This window comes from Episyrphus balteatus, chromosome 1 (assembly GCF_945859705.1).
Source record: "Episyrphus balteatus chromosome 1, idEpiBalt1.1, whole genome shotgun sequence".
NCBI lineage: Eukaryota > Metazoa > Arthropoda > Insecta > Diptera > Syrphidae > Episyrphus > Episyrphus balteatus.
Genome location: NC_079134.1, coordinates 1,586,323 through 1,605,692, shown reverse-complemented (window position 1 = coordinate 1,605,692; position 19,370 = coordinate 1,586,323). Strand labels below are relative to the sequence as shown.

The following is a 19,370-nucleotide window of genomic DNA, read 5'->3' as shown; positions in this document are numbered from 1 at the left end:
ACTACATTTTTAAGATGAGTACTAATAGTTTAATTAATTACACATCATTTTAAGAAAAAATAGGACTTTTAGGATTTAAAAAAAATCTTAAACCGAATTCTACCGTTTCTTTTAACTTTCTTTGGAATTTACTCGTGCGTAAATTTTTTATATTTAAATATTTATTTAGTTGAATAAAAGTCGCCATTTAATTAGTATTGAATATGTAAAAATAAACATGTTAAGCTTCTAAGAGTATAGAGGGGTTGTAGTGTAAGTGTATTGTCTATATCCAAGTAATAAACCTACGCACAACGCATCATCAAGTGTCTAATCCAAGGTAGCACGAATTGTTTACACAATTTCACACCTCTTATGTGTATAGAACAACAAGAAGTTTCCACTTGTTGATGTTGACACCTAATTTAAAAGGACACGACATGCAAGGATTATTATAATTGACAAGTAAACTAATGTGCATAAACATGAACCACCATTTCGAGAAGGAGAATAACATGTTTCTTCGTAAACATAAAAGGCCATTCATATGCATAATATGATTTCATTTAAATTTAAATCAAAAAATAAATATTCATTACAAACTTTGAACTGATAATATGTAATGTTTTTAATTCAATAGACAGAGAAAAATTTAATGATTTTTCTATCCTTGAGTTCAAAACATCAAAAAAGTGGGAAATTATAGGGACAAGAACAATATGCTTATATTTTCTCAATCATATAGAAAATTAAGCTTTATGAATTTTTTATAACACTACTAACATACATCAATACTCAAAGTTGTAACCAAAGTTAATGGAAAATACATTTAATATGTATGTGTGCACAGGAAAACTCACATGAAATAAATGTCCTTAACCTAATTTAATTAATGTCTTTACATTTTAGCTCTATATGAAAAAAAAAAAACATATCATTAGAATAAATTATTAATCAACAACATAAGTGATGATGAATTTATCAACTTGTCGTAGACTATATTCACTCGGAGGTCATAGCACTCAACTCAACAATATCTTATTCAAGAACCAAACATTTTTTTTTTGACATGTCCATGTTCATACACGGCTACCAACTTTATCTTTATTATCTTAATAGCAACGTTTATTGATTTGTACATAGTAGGTGCTATGTCTACTTGTTATCCTGGACTGGATTTGTCGAATGTTGGTTTGCATGATATAATTTTTCGAAGGAAATCGTGTAAAATGGCCATATAAATCGTGATGAAAAGTGTTTTCAAACTGATTCTGAGGCATGATTCAACACAAACAAAAATCTTGTGTGCCCTAAATTTTAAAATGAAATTTTGGTATCTTAAAAATAAAAAAAAAAAAAATGAACCATTTCTCCCGTTTTAAAACCCTAATTAGGTAATTGAGCTTAATTTCAATCTAATCAATTGTCGAAAATAGCTTTATTTGGGGCTTTTTTGAATTTTTTTTATCTGACTTAATTCAAGCGACAAGAACAATATGCTTAGCTTATACTTTAAGTAGAATAGAATCAATTTTGACGGGGTTAGTGATGAATGGCCAAAACCGATATTTCCGTACCATGTCAAAAAAATTGTTTATTTTGTACAGCCTGTTTTTGACTGAACCTGAATTTTAAATTTGTCAAGTACATTCATTAATTTCAATACGATCTCTAAGTAAAATAGTTCAATGAGGTAAGCGAATTTTGTTTTAGTTAATATTAATTTTGTCCGTTCAAAAGAAAACTCTTGGGGTATGTGGAAATTTTAGAGATTTTTTAGCAAGAGTATGTCTCCTATTTAACGCCGTTTATTATTCCAACAAATATACCAATATTATTTGGAATCCAGCTCATGTTAGATTTGAAAGGAAGAATGAGCGACCAAGCTTTTCAATTAATTAAACAAAATCAAATCAAAGGTGAACTACATTGAATAGCTTAACCATTCTTGTGTGCGTGCAGGAATATAAGGTACCTGAATTTACAGCCGAGTATGAACGTCTATGCAGAGATGCACTTTTTCATGAAAATGATACTCTTGGAGGGCTTGTCATTTCCTCACAAGAGTACCCCTAAAAAAAATTTTTTTAGTTTAGTTGGTGGAGGTTGAGAATCGAACCCAAACCTCTGGCGTTATAGTTCATCGCAACAACAAATGGTTGCTAATTATTGATAAACTAAAGTATAGGTTTCTTGCACTTACTGAGACATTTTTGTTTTTGACCCTCCATCCAAATATTTCTAATAATAAATAAAAGTTTCTCAGCTCAGTACTGAGTTGGAATAAAACACAGCTTATGTCAGTTGTTGCCTACTTCCAGTAATTATTATTGAAGTTATACTTCTTATGGGAGGGTGAGTATGAAAATTTACTTTTTGACAAGAATGTCAAAGGGATTATGACGCGATCACCCTGGGTAGCAGGGCTGTCGTTTCACCTTTAGAGTAGGCAGTACTTTAGTATTTAAAAATGCAGTACGCCGCAGTACGGCAAACATAAAACACACAACACGTTGCAAGTTACATGTTTCATGTGGCAAGTTGCATGAGGCAAGTTGCATGTGGCAAGTTGTATGTGGCAAGTTGCGTGTGGCAAGTTGCATGTGGCAAGCTGCATGTGGCAAGTTGCGTGTGGTACGTTGCATGTGGCAAGTTGCGTGTGGCAAGTTGCATGTGGGAAGTTGCATGTGACAAGTTGCATGTGGTAATTTCCATGTGGCAAGTTGCCAGGGTTGCAAAAAGCTCACATTTCAGCTCAGCTCACAGCTCAGCTCAAATTTGAGCTAGCTCACTTTTGAGCTAGGTACCATAGCTCAGCTCATTTGAGCTGAGCTGAAAGTGAGCGCCCCCAACTTCCAACGCCTATATCTCGGAATTTTGAAGAAAATGAAAAAAAAATGTTTGATGCCAAAGGTAGCGGGGACTCTAACATACATTTGGGTACAACTCTCATCCGTGTAGGTCCACGCGTTCTCAAACCGGGAGAACTTAAAAGTAAAAAAAAAATACGCACGATTCTGAAAAAATAGGCATGATGTGGCGGTTTAACATGGAAGGCGATTTTTTAAAAATCTGACAATGTGCAAAGCGTAGGCCCATGACACAAGCTATCATTTGGCATCACTCCCAAAAATTGCTCTCAAGCAGTTTAGCTTCCAGGAGCGTTCAAAGATTCGGGGATTTTTCGAAAAAAAATTTTACCCCAACTTTCAAAGGCGATTTTCTCGGAATATTGAAAAAAGTCGAAAAACCGGATTGAACCGGAATTCAAATGAGCTGAGCTATGGTACATAGCTCAAAAGTGAGCTAGCTCAAAATTTGAGCTGAGCTGTGAGCTGAGCTCAGCTAACTTTTGAGCTTTGTAGCAACCCTGCAAGTTCCATATTGCTACTACTTGTTCTTGTGCTGAAGCACACACAATTCTCATAAAATTACCATATCGCACATTTTATGCGCAATTCATTTACTTTCGTTAACCATCAACCGTACGTTCTGAACCGCACAACATGAGTAAATTTCACAGAATAAATTGAAAACTACATGGACGCAAGGAGGATGAAAGAATTAATTTATTGTTCACTTGATAAAAATGTAAAAAAACTAAGTGTGGATTAATTACTTCATAATAGAAATTAAAAATTTCAAATAAAATTAATTTACATAATACTGAATGAGAAGAGTATAACTTCAGTCGCGTGTACATGTGTACACACACTCTTTTTTTGTATTAAAATTGAATTTTTCGTTTGTTTTCTGAAAGCTTAACTTGTTTAAAATAATATAATTTCCAACACTTTAACATTAGGTAAACATATTGATTTCTGGATAAAGCGCAATATGTTTTTTTCTCTAAAATAAAATTAAGAAAAATGATACACATACACCACAGTGACCCAATCCAGGCCGCCACTGCGTAAACGCTTAACTATCGAAAAAACAAATTGGAAGTGAAAGATGACTATTGGATTGGTAGTTACGAAAACCACAAGTCTTCCCGTCTGCATCCTTTATTCCGATGAGTACAGAGTTTCTGCTCTGGCCCTAGCTCTATAAGGGATGTAGAAAAACTTTGGTTTGCACTAAAAAATAACAAAAAACTATTATTAGTATGTATTAAATATAATTATTATAACATCAATTGTATACAAAAATTTACTACTATAGGAACATTTGTATCGTAAATTAAAAAAAAAAATATTTGATACACTTTTTTAAAATATGTATTGAACACTGTCAACAGCTTTTTGTTATTATTTATACCACAATAATCTGCTACTCATTGATAATTTTCATTCATCCGAGTTCCTTCCAGAATTCACAAAGGCCACAAAACACCTCAATCTAACCTTGTACACTCGTATGGTAAACAAACCAACCATTGGACAAGTTGAAGTGTTTTCCCATGCAAAGGCTAACAACATTAATCAAACAAACATTTTATTTTCTAGCCAAAAATAATAATAACTCACCCGACTGAATATTTTTATCACACCAACAATAAGAGACAAAAATCTGACTAACTTTTGGGTTTATAAGTGTTTTATACACCGTACTAGATACGACAGCAGTAATTGATATAAAAGAACTTAACAGTTGGCAGTCCTGCGCGCCAAAACTCTTTCATTTTGTTGCGAAACTTTTAAAACCACAAAATATTAAATCCAGTTTCATTTTCCAATTTCTTGTTGATAGAACAAAGTTAAGAACTTTATTGCTGCAACATATAAAACGATACTAACTGAATGTATCTGTATCTTATAGAGACTCCAATAACTTTTGCTACAAAATTGGAGTTCACATTCTGAGAGTGTCGGTCTATTCTATCAGTTCAGTAGTTGTTGTCTTCCACCGGAGAAGCATTTTTTGCATAAAGCATCCCGATTTGAATAATTTCTTGCGCAAAAATTCGTATAAAATGAACGTGAAACGGATGAATTGGAATTAATCGAATACCAACTGTTGATTGGAAGCATTTTAGTTCCTAGTTTTTTTTTTTATTTAATTTTAAGGATTTTCATTTTGTGTTACGTACAAACAACCGGTATTCCTATTTTTATGCAAAAAAAAAAAAAAAAGAAAATCTAAAAAGAAATTGGTTCACATTAATAGTCTCTACTGCCAACAATTCAGGAGTTTGAAATTATTTTTACCGATAAGCCCATCATCATCATCTTGTTGTCGTCGTCATTATGTCGTCTCTGCCATCGAGTTATTTGTTTTGTGATTTTAGCCATAAATGTTTAAATTGTGCGGTTATTGGCCTATACTGAATATTATTGTTGTTGTTGTGTATAACGCGAGTGAGTTTACGTCTTTTTTTTTTGGGTCCCATGAACTTTCAAGCCCAATCAATTAATTTTAAATCAAAATAATTTCCTATCCATCGATAACAAAGGTAAAGGTAAATACATATATAAATTTATGTGCCTTGACAATATTTGATACTTTGTGTGTATTGCGTAGATTACACTGTGTTTTCCAATAAATTTTGATACATTTTGGTGGAAGGATAATGTTTTTGGGTATTTGTGCTTTGTTGGCTTTCACGCACTCATAACAAATACAATTTACGATGAAGATGATATATAACATACTGTGTGGTTAATATAGGCATTACGAAACCCTAAGGTTTAGATCAGGTGCGTGTCTGTACAAATTGAGAGTATTCTTTATTTTTTCTAATTGATTATTTTTTTAGTTTTAATTTGTTAGCCCTTAATTGGTTAAGTTTATGTGTCAGTTTAAGGTTATTTACCATTTTTTTAACAGAAATTTGAGTACCGTGTTCCTGAATGTGATGCTTTACGATTTAACCTTCAAATCGGCTGCAACAGCTGCAATATTTTGAAGACTTGGTATCTTGGTACCCATCAGCTTGACGTCAACTTTGTCCACAACAAGTTTAATAATTTAAGTGAGCATCAAATTCGAGTTTGGACCCCAAAATTTTCCATACTGTATAGCAGCTTTGAAGTTTGTAAAAGGACACGGAGAAAAAATGGCACCTTAAAATCAAATAAATAAGGTGATTCCACTCAAACTCAGTTACTTCAGTGAACTTCATCTTATTTCAATGTGAATCATCTTATTTCAATAAAAATTTTAAAATTTAGTCACACTTATTTCTAATAGTGAGATAGCACGCTGGTAAGGCACTCGCCTAGTGACAGTTTTTAATTTCCAAATACTAAAATTGATTGAATAAAAATTGCCATGTTTCTGCAATATTTATATTAGCTCAAGGAATTAAACAAATTGATACTCCCATCTTTTTTCATACATCAGTTTTTCTTGACTCAAGTCCCTACACAGAGAAAAATATGACCCGCTTAAAACTAACAGATTGCCATATTGTTCTATCGTCCATACATTTCATAAGGAAATCTTATTAAAATCAACGATTAATAAGGTTTTTTTAAGGAGATTTCTTATTATTTTTATAGAGAAAATCTTATTAAAATTTGACTGAAAAGTTGAATTTTTTTGCAACTTATCACTAGAACAAAAATCGCGATCAATATTTTCATGGCAGGTTGGTTCAGGTGGTAAGGTGGGCGACTAATGATTTGAAGTCTCCAGTTCGATTCCCAGCCTGGTCATCGTTTTTTTTTATTTTTTTGCAGATTTTAAAACAATAAGGAAAACTCGATTGTTTTAATAAGGTTTCCTTCTTGGATGAAAACCATAGAGAAATCTTATTGTTTTTGTTCTATTTTATGTGGTCTATTTTTCTCTGTGTATTAGGATCAATTTTATTTAACTGGTTTTAATGGCTCCAAGTAGTTAAGCCTAAACGGATGGATGGATTTGCTTGAAATTTGGAATTGATGATTTTTACGTGATTCAATAGATCCGTTTTTTTTTTATTTTTTCAATATCTCTTTTTTAAAGTATACCTCCCATATAACGTTTTCGAGGTATTGCAATTTTCTCAAAACGGCTCTAACGATTTTGATTAAATTTGGTGTACAAAATACTCTTATTGATTCTAACAAAACTGGGTTTTTAGTTTTTCTCAAAAAATTCGGAGAACGGAAATATGGCGTTGCCGTTTTTCAAAAATTGACATATTTTTTAAGTTCATAGATTTCATTAAAGCATAAATCAATTTTATTCAAAATTTACAGACTATATTTAAGTGTAAAATGTAAAAAAAAAGTTTTTGAAAACAAATTTTAAAAATTAAATTTTTTTAACTTTCTATTTTTTAAAAATTTTTTTCTCTGCACACTAAACAAAATGTCAAACTTCCAATAGATATTTAAAAATAAAGATACTTTGAATTACATGAGCAAGTACGCGCGACCCAGTCGTGCATTTTATTTTAATTGTGTTTGTCATTTATTACGCATCCTTTTTTTTCATAGACAGTGATTAATTGAAAGAGCAAGTTGCGTTCCTCCCAACGCTTAAACAACGCTTTTAAAGAAAACTAAAATAATAAATATCTCTACTTTAACTCTTAATAGGTTGCAATCTATACTTCACTTTGCAACGCTAAGTCAAAAAAAAAAAATAATTTATTTTAGTACTAATATTCCACAAAAACCCGTTTGCTGCTAACTTTCAAATAGCAGTTCATTGACAGTACCCCATACAGATGTTCGTTCTTGTTGATTCTCATGAATTAGTGTGACCAAACAAAATTTATTGATTTATTCTTTATATGTATTATTATTATTAAAAGAAAGAAGTTAAACCAGATTATCCCATAGATCTAACAATTTCCAAAATGTCTTCTGGGCACGTTTTACATTTCGAAGCTTAGTTTCTTCTTTACTGCTGTTGGAATAAAAATTGTTTCAACTTTTTTTTCTCGCTTATTTGAAAAACTATGTAAAATAAGATGTCTTTATGTGCTATTTTATCCATGCATTCCAAAGCAACCAGAAAGTAAATACTTTAATTTAACGAGGGATTTGTTATACATATGTATTTGTAATAAGTGTGCCGAAGGATAGCATTCCTTGCGAAAATTCGTTTTCGTATAGTTTAGAAAAGAGGAAAATAAAGGTTGCTAACGGTCAGATTTGGTAAATAAGGCTCATGCTCAGCATATTGGAAGTCGTAGTAGTTAACTTTTTCCTTAGCTACCGCCAAAGTTAGATAAATATCAAGACTTTTTTTTATTATAATCGAAAAAGCTTACAAGTGTTTTTTTTTTTTCCGAAATAATACTTAAGGAAAACATAAAAAGAGATAAATTAAAAAAACAGGCATTCAAAATCCCATGCGTCCCCCTTTTTGGATTCGCACTTGAATTGGATGTTAAACCCCAATGACAACAGTTTCCAGGTGATAAGCACAATTAAAATCGAAAGGACGACATTATCGACGACAACGTCTGCTTCTGTGATATCACAAACACACATACACATGGTTAGGTTTGTTGTGACTGTCATCCGCCATCCACGTTGTAGTCGGTCGTCGCTATTGACATTTCATTTTGTTATTTGAAAAGGTTGCCTGCCTGCCATTTGCTTATAAATATGCGACGTGTTTTCCGATGATGGCTATCAGTTTCACTTTACACCTGTATTTTACTGTTTGATTACTTCGTCACGGGAAATCAAAACACACAGAACACAAAAATTTACGGCATTAATTACAAAAAAAAAAAAAGATGCGGGAAATATGTATATTTTAGGTTTTAATGGCGCAATTGGATTCAAATTCATTTATACCACAAAAATGTAACGCGCAACAGTTTTACTTATATAGATACTTTAGATAGGTACTTGTAGGTTTTTCCACAATGATTGTGAGTTCTTATTATGTCGTTTATAGAAAGTAGAACGAGATTAAGTCGCAGTCAAACAAAGACAGAGACGAGGGCACATCTATGAGACAAAACAGGTGAATGGGGGTTGGAGAGGGTTACGAGAATCTACCTATATTACCTACAACAATAATAATAAATTAAAGGTAGAAACACAGACGAAAGAATAACGAGATTTTGAGATCTTAAGCCATTGGTTTTATGTGCGTGCACATATTTCTACTCACACACGTAGTAACTATAAAAGGGCTTCAATTTAATATTAAATAAAATAAAATGAAAAAAAAAAACACATCTCATACCAAGCTCTTTGGGTTATTTTGCGCTTGAAGAAATATTTTTTTTGGAATTGTAATTCAATTAAGTAATTAGAATTTAATTTTGCGGATTTATTAATAATGTTTAATGTTGAATCCGAAAGAAGAGGTAAATAGTTTAAGAGCCAGCGACAAAATTGAAACTTAACTTCGTGAATAAGAACAATGCGTAGCTTAGCAACCCTATTCTAGTCATGGGGAATCCCCACCGATATGGGATTTCTAAATGGAAAAATCAATTGGTACCTATAATTTTGTTTTAAGGAAAAACACGTCATCGAAAGGGGGAGAGGGGGAGAGAAATGTAGGAATGTATTCCATTTGCCTTATTAAGGATAAAACTTTAACAGAAAATAGGATAATTGGTGTAAAGGTCGAAAAAATACCCAAAAAGTCAAACTGTATTGGGTATTTTCTAGTTAAAAGAAGAAAATTGGCGGTACCATACCAACCTTTACATATCTATGATATCTAGATAGGAATTGATGATACATTTTCATATCATATTTGTGAACTATTTCTCGAACAAGGAACAGAATAGTTTTTTTTTATGGTACCCAACTAGCATACAAATTTGTAGAGTACAAAGGGTTTGTTGGAATAACTTTTTCGACTCTTTTTTTTTGCGCCAACACCGGTTAACTGAATTTTGTATTCACTATTTTACGACCTTTACAAAAAATACAATCAATATCAAAACATTTTGTTTGGTTAGGAAAATCATATTGCTATTGAATTTCGGGTCATAGAGCTTTGTAATTTAATCAATTATTGAGAAAAAAAAACGTTACAGCAGCATAAAAAAATTAGAGCTCGACAAGCTCAAAGCTAGAAATCGCAGACAAAAAAATATATCAAACCCCCTTCATCAATGCATGCATTTCACAGCTCAAAGCGGTTGCCATGGTGTATATCTACAAAAAAAAAGTTTTGAACTACTTTAATCAATTTTAACTACTTTTTTTTAAATATTGCTACACATAAATATAATAAGTTTCGTTATCATAACTTATAACTTTCCAAGAAGTCTTAGCAAACATCGGTACATGCAGGGACTTAAAAAAAAAACTTTAACTGATTCTTAGAAGCTTTGAAGTGGAATTCGGTAAGACCTTAGCGAAACTTTCTTATTTTTCTTCAAGGTTTTACAATGTATTACATATAAATTCTATGCAAGTTGATTGGACCTTGTTAAATTTATTTCTAACAATATTTACGCGATCCTATTTTAATATAATCAGAAAAGCAAGGACTGAAGCTAGGAATTGACCCAAGACCACTGGCGTCATAGTTTGCCCCTCAGTGGAGTACTAAAAAATTGGGATTTAATTGCATAAAGGAATTTGCCTAAAGCTAGAACCCGTTGATGGCGGCGCGCCCCAGACATAGTAAGAAAAATTCCCAGGTCAGTTTCAGGCGTTATCGATGAAAAAAAGGATTAAAGGAATAACTCTTAATATTTAAAAAATAATAAAAGAAAGCTTAACGTTTCAAAAAATAGTTTCTCAAAAATAACAAAATATTTTTGCATTCTGTTTTCTATTTTAGACTATAAAAATAAATGAGAGCATTGAATACGGAAACCAAACAAGTTTGAAAAAAATTAGTTCCAATTTTTATGTTCAAAATTTTGAGTCCTTAAAACAGCTTTATTTAAAAAAAAAAACCAAAAAGATATAGCACGTCCTAACTAAGTCAAGTTTTTAGAAAAGTGCCCCTCCTGGCTAAACGGATGAGAATATAAATTTTTTTTCTCGTTTTGACCCAACCGTGAATCACCCTGTGTAAAAGAATCATCCTCAATTTAAGTCTCAGTACAGGATGAAAAAATAACGCCAGGAAAACATTTACATAATAGACAACAAAAAAATGTTCCTCATACGACACAGTGACCGTAAGCTAAAACTTTTAAAATTGTTAGAAATACTTTGCAGAGAAAAAATCTACCTATATATTAAACTATTAAAAATATCTAAAAATGACTTCTCCTTTTTTAGATTCTGGTCGTTTAAATGATTTGTCTGTGCTAGACAGACTATATACTTCGTTTTTATAATATTTTTTTTTTTAATTGGCTTATAATAGATCAATAATTTTCATTATTCATTGTTTCCTTAAATTCGAATGCTTAAATGAAAATTTTGTTTATACTCTTCCGTCTGTACGTGACGGGATTTCTTTTATAAAAAATTTGTAAAAAAAATTTTGTTTTGAAATTCAAAAATCATACCTAACAGTTAAGTGTCACTAGTTAGGTTCTTTTTCATAGGTATTATCCCCACATTTTGGTTCCATTAATTTTGATATTGGTTCTTTTATCAGTTTTTTTCACGAACCTATTGGTTTTCCTCACATTTATCTAAGCTATTACGTACCTTTGAATAAAAAAAATTAGGGATTTGTTAAAGTCACCATCCTAATCAATACTTATTTTGCCGCAGGTATAATGATGATTTTTTTTTGTTAAATTTTATCCTTAATATGTATTTGTATATATATTTGACTATATGACCATTATCATGTTTAAAGATGGTTTGTTGCTATTCCGCACTAATTCGACCCGAGGGTGACGACGGACGACAACACGCACGCACTTTAACAAATACGTGGGTTAGAAACCGGGTATATTTCAATAAAAGATTAACCATAACTTCTTTTATATACAAAACATCTTAACGTCTTAAGGCAATTTAGATAATTTTCTTTAAGTGTTATCCATAAGTCCGGGAATCTTGACAAATTTCCGGCAACATTTGTTCATATAAAAAAAAAAAAAAAAGAAAAGGTCTACCTCATTTTAATTTGAAAGATTTTCTTGGTTTGTTGTTGTTTGAGTTGAAAGATACAGCAAAAAAAAAATGTTTTCTCACCACGATAAGATGACTCGCATCATTTATTATTATTATTATAAGAAGGACAAAATATTCATCTTAGTTGTAGAACAAAATGTATCTCATTAACTATAACCTCAGTTAAATTGTTTATTTTTTTTTTTTTGTAAATACAAAGTAGAGTGATAAAATCTTTATCATGAGAAATTTCTTTCAAGAAAAATTATTTTTTAAAAAAAGCTAAGCTAATTTACGAGGAAGTAATTAAATTAATTATTATTTTAAATGGTTACGAAAAACTGATTTTATCATTTTAAAAAACACCCTGTGTATTACTTTCTCTTATTTAATAGCTAAGCTTATTTTACTTAGTTGTTTTCTAATAATAAACAATTTTTATAACGTTTTCAAAAGGTACTCAAACTTATTTAAACAAAAACTGGCGTTTTCTGTAATATAGTGTGTTTAACATCAAAAATTTAAATCGTATTTGGTTTTCATTTTTTTTTTTATTTTTAAAAATACTTTGGCATCTTAATCAATAAAATGTTAATAAATTGGACAGTTTAAGGTCTGGGGTATGATCTTCAGTATTTTAAAGATTACTCATGTTGCTATTAAAATAAAGTATACGAGTATATTTTAAAATCTAAAAGTAAAATTGAAACATCTAAGTAAACAGTTTAAAAATAACAAAATAATTATACACTAACTATTTTAAGTTGGGTCTTTGAAATTATAAATATTTTACTTTTGATGTTTTTAATTGGTTTTGTAATATTGACCTTCAAACAAAATATACTTAGTACTAGTTTTTTTTTTACAAAAGATGTTAATGTTTTTTTTGTTGTTGTTTATTTTTAGGAAACTTCTGAAAATGTAAGCCTTAAAAATCTTTTCAGTCCCAACATTCTAAGCGCCTTGAAAATGAATACAACTTCACCAAAATCTTCATTAGCTAAACTCGGATTACATACATCAAAAACTAAAACAATCAAAGTTATGGTTCTTGGACAAAGTGGTGTTGGCAAAACAGGTAAACATTATGTTTTTTTTAAACCTTTTTTAATAAACAATATTTAAAAATTAAAAAAAAAATTGATTAAAAATAAACAACAAAATAAGTAAAATTTTATTGTGTAGTAAAATATACATTCGGTGATTACTTAAAATGAAATATCCAAATTTTGGGCATTTTGAAAAGTTAGGACCAATAAAGATTTCTTGTCCATTTAACATTGTTCGGGCCAAGAATAAACACGGTATACTAAATAAAAAAGAATGCAGATATTTTGGAATTTTTCTAAAAATGCAAGAGATTTCTCAGATTGGGACTCATACAAATAGTCCCTCAAGAAATGCAAAAAATAGTTGAGACAAATAAAAATAACTTCTTGAATTAATAGAAGGATCCTCCGAAGGGTCAAGACCAAGGAAAATGCTCTCGAGCAATCTTTTAATTCTTAGATACAGTAAGCAGATATGACAAAATAAGTTATGTGACATTTTTGGCTTTAAAATAGACCCTAAAAAAGTTCCCATTTTAAATAGGGCAACCATTTTTAGTATCAACTTCATTCATTTGTCACCATTTTGAACCTTTAACCTTATGAGCTAAGTAACTTGACTTGACTAATATTAATATAAAAACAATAAATGACCCGTTGAATTTGATAATCACTGGTGTTCTTCGTTCCTACAAAAATAATTAACTTAATTGGAAAAATAATAACTGATTCGCTATATCTCTTGAACAAAATTATCTTCGCTCCATATAACCGTGTTTACCGCGATTGTTACAGAATATGACAACAAAAAATAATATAAATAAATTGTAAAAAACAATTGGTTTGTTTTCCTAAGACCTAAAACCAAAAAAAAAAAAGACAATCCAATTTTGACATCCTTGTGCTGCCCACGAAAGCGTGACAAGAAACTAAATTTCCAATAAACCATTTAAAAATTCAACACTTTGGCCAAGTGTGAAAGGACTTTTAAAGCCCAGCGAATCAAATTTCCATTTATCATTACATTACCATAATCGTTTCAGCCTTCAAATATAAATATTTTTTCTCTTAACTTTTGTATCCCAATCCTAACAAAAGAAACAACAACAAGAATAAAAACAAACACCATCTGTATTGATGGATATAATAAAATTATGGATTTTTATTTTCTAGCTTTAAAAGTTGCGGATCTTATAAACATGCTGCGCTTTTCCCACTGTTTACTTCAAGGTTTCGATAAGTTTTTCGTGTCAGTTTGATACTTTTTCGATGTGGATTTTTTTTATTTATTTATTTATTTATTTATTCATCAAACAGAGATAAAGTACTCTTTTTAGACTAAAAACTAAAACAACAATAGTAAAATTTAATTATAAAAATAAATAACAATTATTTAGGTATGTAAAAAAAAAAATTTCATAAAAGTAATTAACAAATTATTAAATTACTAATTGATTATGCTTAAGACATATAGTTTGAAAGTATCTCTTGAACAACTTCTAAAAATATCGATCCTTAAACATACAGCATTAGTTTCCCTGATGCAACGAGAAATTGGCTCGTTTAGGCCATAATTTGTTCTATGGAAATATTCATAAAACAGATTTGATTCCCGGACATTTCTTTGAGGAACACGAAAGTGAATAAAATTTAATAAGTGGGGACATTTAATGTGATAGGTTAAAATATCTCTGACAAACATAACAGAGAAGCAAGTACGACGACTTTCTAGAGTTTTTATGTCAAATAATAAGCATCTAGTATTGTAAGTTGGCATTTCTATTTGCCAATTTAATTTGTAAATTAAATATCTTGTAAAGTTTCGCTGAACTTTTTCAATTCTATTACAAGAGTTTCTATAAAATGGATTCCAAACTATACTAGAGAATTCCAAAATAGATCTAACTAGAGAGTTGAAAAGTGACTTGAGTGCATAAGGATCTTTGAATTCTCTTGTATTTCTCTTCAAGAATCCAAGCATTTGGTTACCCTTATTAACCATATAATCTATATGTGGTAAAAATGAAAGTTTCACATCTAAAATGACACCAAGATCTTTTTTACGCTCAACTCGCTCAAGAATTACATGATTAAGTTCATAATTAAACAAAATGGGGGTTGTGTGTCTGAAACACGACATAACCTGGCATTTAGAAACATTGAGATGAAGCAAATTACGCTGACACCATTCTGTGAGTTTAAGTACATCTTCAAGAAGTAACTGACAATCGGAAAAACACTTTATTCTACGATATAACTTGAGGTCATCCGCAAATAATAGGCACGGTGAGGATTTAAACATTAAAGGAATGTCATTTATAAATAAAAGAAACAGTAGTGGACCCAAATGACTACCTTGTGGGACGCCAGAGGGGACACATATATTTTCAGATTGGCAGCTTTCAATTTTTACGATTTGCAACCTATTAGAGAGGTAAGATTTCAACCAACTCAGAAGATTAGAGTGAAATCCAAGCAAAGACAATTTATGTAGAAGCACCCTGTGATTAACACGATCAAATGCTTTTGCAAAATCTGTAAATATTATATCTGTTTGTATATGATTTTCAAAATTATTAATGATGTAATTTGTCATTAATGACAGATTTGTAGTGGTTGACCTTCCTGAAACAAAGCCATGCTGATATTCAGATATGTAACTTCTTAATTGGAAAGACAACCTATTATAAACAATTTTTTCAAATAGTTTAGGCATGGCTGAAATCTTGGAAATTGGTCGATAATTAGTAATGTCCTCCTTAGATCCGGACTTAAAAATTGGAGTTAAAAAAGATATTTTCCAACAATCCAAAAATTTTCCTTCAGATAGTGAAGCATTGAAAATGTCAGTTAGTGGTTTAGCGAGTGAAGCGCCACATTTGACTAAAACTATAGGAGGAATACCATCAGGCCCCCCATTTTTACTCCCATCAAGTTTAGAAAGTGCTTCTTCCACTTCGGAAACATCCAAGACCATAGACCCTATGTCAAAAACTTTTGAAACACTTGGTAATTCTTGATTAGATGATATATCTGAAGAATAAACAGACTCAAAATATCTTGCAAATAAGTTGCATATTGAATGAACATCACTAGTAATGGTATCTTGGAATCTCATACAGCTAGGATAACCAGTAGTCTTGCGTTTAGAATTGATAAAGTTCCAAAAAGATTTACTATTATTTTTTACATTAGATTCAATAGTAAACATGTACGAGTTGTAAAGAAATTTGTTCAAAATGTCAAATTCTCGTTGAATAGTTTGATATTTAGCACGTAATTCAAAACTTTCAATATTTCTTTTATGTAATTTAAAAGCTTTATTTTTTTTATTTTTAAGATTAATCAGTCTTTTATTGTACCAAATAGGATTAGAGCTCGATATAACTCTTTTGCTTGGAACGAATCGATGTATTGCATCTTTGATAGCTGTCAGTAGATTTTTATTAGCAGTTTCTAACTGTCTATCACTGTTTAATAGAAAAGAATCCCAAGGAAAGTTAAAAAAATAATCATTCATTGCATCAAAGTTCGCTTTACTGAAGTTTGGAACATAAGTATTACTAATATTATTTTTTTTAATAAAATCATAAAAATGAAATTTGCCTTCTAATGCTACATGGTGCACTGAATTTTTAACAATTGGCAGGTCAGATTTTTCAACGTAAATAGCAAATTCTTTATCCACAAAAATCAAGTCAAGCAATCTTAAATTATCATTTTCAAAAGAGTTTATTTGAATTAAATTAAATTGACTGAAAAAATCAATAAAAAATTCTTCAATTTCTGAATTAACATTATATGGAACTAAATATTTCTCATCTGGATCTGGGATCCAATTAATATTTCCTTGATTGAAATCACCAATACATATAACATGTTGTAAATTATTAAAATTTTCTAAGATATGTTTACAATTATTAAAATGTATACTATACACCTCAAGAGAACTTCTAGGTGGAATGTAACTTAACATAATAAATATTTCTATATTAATATCACATAAAAGCTTTATAATTAATTGATCAATGTCAAAATTTGATTCAAAATTGTTGATATCAACTTGTTTACATGATAAATTAGAACGTATGGCAATCAAAACTCCTCCACCTTTTTCCATACCTGTTAATAAATTACATCTATCTTTTCTAAAAACATTATAATTATTACAATCAAATATTTCAGATGTTAATTGATTAGGTGTCAACCAGGTTTCTGTCAACATTATAATATCATATTCACAAGATGCAAAAATGATGTATAAATTATCTAACTTAGTTCTAATGCCTCCTACATTTTGATAATAAAAAGAAATAATTTTACTTGGTATGATGTTTAAAGAAGACACAGCAGCATTAACTGGAACACTTGAATGAGTTGTTGAATCTTGAACATTTGGATTGTTGATAGCGCCAGTTAAAGTTAAGTAAGGTTGGGTGACTGGCGAACACTTTCGTTTTTTGGCCTGTTAATGAATTCTTTAACTTTTACAGAACTAGGCCATAAAGTGGGGTCACTCAATAAATTATCAAAACAGTCACCAGGAACACTTAGTTTAAAATTAACAAATTTTATATCAGGCTCAGGAATATCTTTTTTAACCAGTTTATAGCACTTGAACAAATCAGTAGGTAATTTAGTTTGAGAAGCTATATGGTTTACTAACTCCTCTGGAAGAGTATTTGAATGAAACTTTGAAACATGTAGCCACTTAGCAGGAATTAAAGCGTTAAGAGAACTTGAGCCAGTTCCAGTAAGTTCACGATGTTGATTTTGTGTCGATTTGGTTCTACGATTTGCATTGCGATTAGAAGCATTGTTTACATTTTTTTTAGGATTATTTATTTTCCCACTTTCATTAGAAATAGGAAAAGGAATTGGAGTAAACATAGTAGAATTATTGACGGTTAAATTAGCATTATCTCCTTCACACTTATTTGCAGCAATTGTTGAAGATTCACTTTTCTCGTCGACGACGATAGCAGCAACAGCACCAGCAACAGCAGCAGCATTATTGTTCTCAACATCCACGACGTCATCAATATGATTTGGTGGTATCATTTCTGTTGTCCCATTAATAGTGACCTCATCAACTCTATTTGCAAAAGAGTTCAACCCAATTGTGTAATCTTGTCCCATTCCCGATGCAGCAGAAATATCATCAGCGTTGTTATTGTTTTTAATAACAATATGTGAAGAAGCAGCATCGATGGAAGACCTCTGGTTTTCAAAAAAAGACATTATTAGCTTTAATTTGAAATTAAATTCGCCTTTTAATTCCGTAATTTGTAAGGGGCGCAGCGTATTATTTGAGACTTTTTCGTGAATTATTCGTAGTTTTACATATACTTTGGGTCATTGTTAATAATCTATCAAGCTTTTTCCAAAATATCGTTTTATATTTAAATGCTAATAACTCTTAATTTTATTTTATAGTGAAAAAACTCCTTAACTCATCCACCAAAATACCAAAAAACAAGACTTTATGAAAAAACTCACTTTCATCGCTTCTAACCTTAAAACGGGCTGCATGACAAAACTGCCAGACTTTCGCCCGGAAGACCTCTGAATTTTGATAGCTGACAATATCACCTTTAATTTGACACCAATATTGTCTTTTAAGTCTATGAGATGCACAATGCACTTTACCACGCCAATCGTGCCAGGATGCGAACGGGAAGACCTGTGGTTTTCGTAACTACTAATAGCCCTCTTTCACTTCCCATTTGAAATTTTCTTTAGCTCGATGAGTTGAGCGTTTCTGCAGTGGCCGCCCGGACTACATTACATTCGAAATAAATTTTTCCAGTAAAACTTTAAAAAACGCTTGTGATAATAAAAACTAAAAAAATAGTATTAAATTATCCCCAAAACGTGAAAAATGAAAATAACTAAAAAATTAAAGCTCCTAGAAAGGAACCAGTGTGAACCCAAATGCATATAGTTAAAATAAGCATAACTTTAAAGTTAGCACGAAATTTACCCCCAAAATGTGTTAAACAAAAAAAAAATATAAAAAAAAATAGAGCTCCTGGAAATAAATGAATGTGATTTTAAGGCTTATAGGTACATAAAGTTTAATATAAAATTTTCTGGAAAATTTTAATAAACGCCTAAAACCCTAAAAATTAGTATGAACATTTTAAAAACTAGAGCTGCAAGAATGAAACCAATATGATTTTTGAGCTTACTGAATCCAAATCCATACCATTTGATATAAATCTTTCTGGAGAACTTTAAAAAGTTGAAAATTGTTGGCCAGTGTAATTAAGTGACGACAACTCCAAACCGAAGCTATTCTGCCTTTTTGGTAAAGCTTTTGTCAGACAGATACTGATATTATTTATTCAAATATTCAGCACTCGATAATAAAGAAGCATTAAAAACTATAAAAAATTGCAATTGCAATTGTCTCCGGGGTATTTTAAAGTAACGCCATCAAAATACGCCTTGAGAA

The 19,370-nt window shown here is 30.7% G+C and overlaps 1 protein-coding gene across 4 annotated transcripts in view; it reads left to right on the top strand.

The window, feature by feature from the left end:
- The window catches only part of LOC129920572 (ras-related and estrogen-regulated growth inhibitor), a 39,223-nt gene that overhangs the window by 2,948 nt on the left and 16,905 nt on the right, over positions 1–19,370 (top strand). The window contains exons 1-2 of one of the 4 annotated variants that reach the window (XM_056001924.1): positions 5,090–5,374; positions 12,771–12,942. In XM_056001924.1, the coding sequence (XP_055857899.1) occupies positions 12,834–12,942 (109 nt within the window). In that variant the 5' untranslated portion in view covers positions 5,090–5,374; positions 12,771–12,833. Of the gene's footprint in view, positions 1–5,089; positions 5,381–5,439; positions 5,619–12,770; positions 12,943–19,370 lie in introns of those variants that run through there. The other 3 variants (XM_056001934.1, XM_056001944.1, XM_056001953.1) reach the window with 3 other exon arrangements.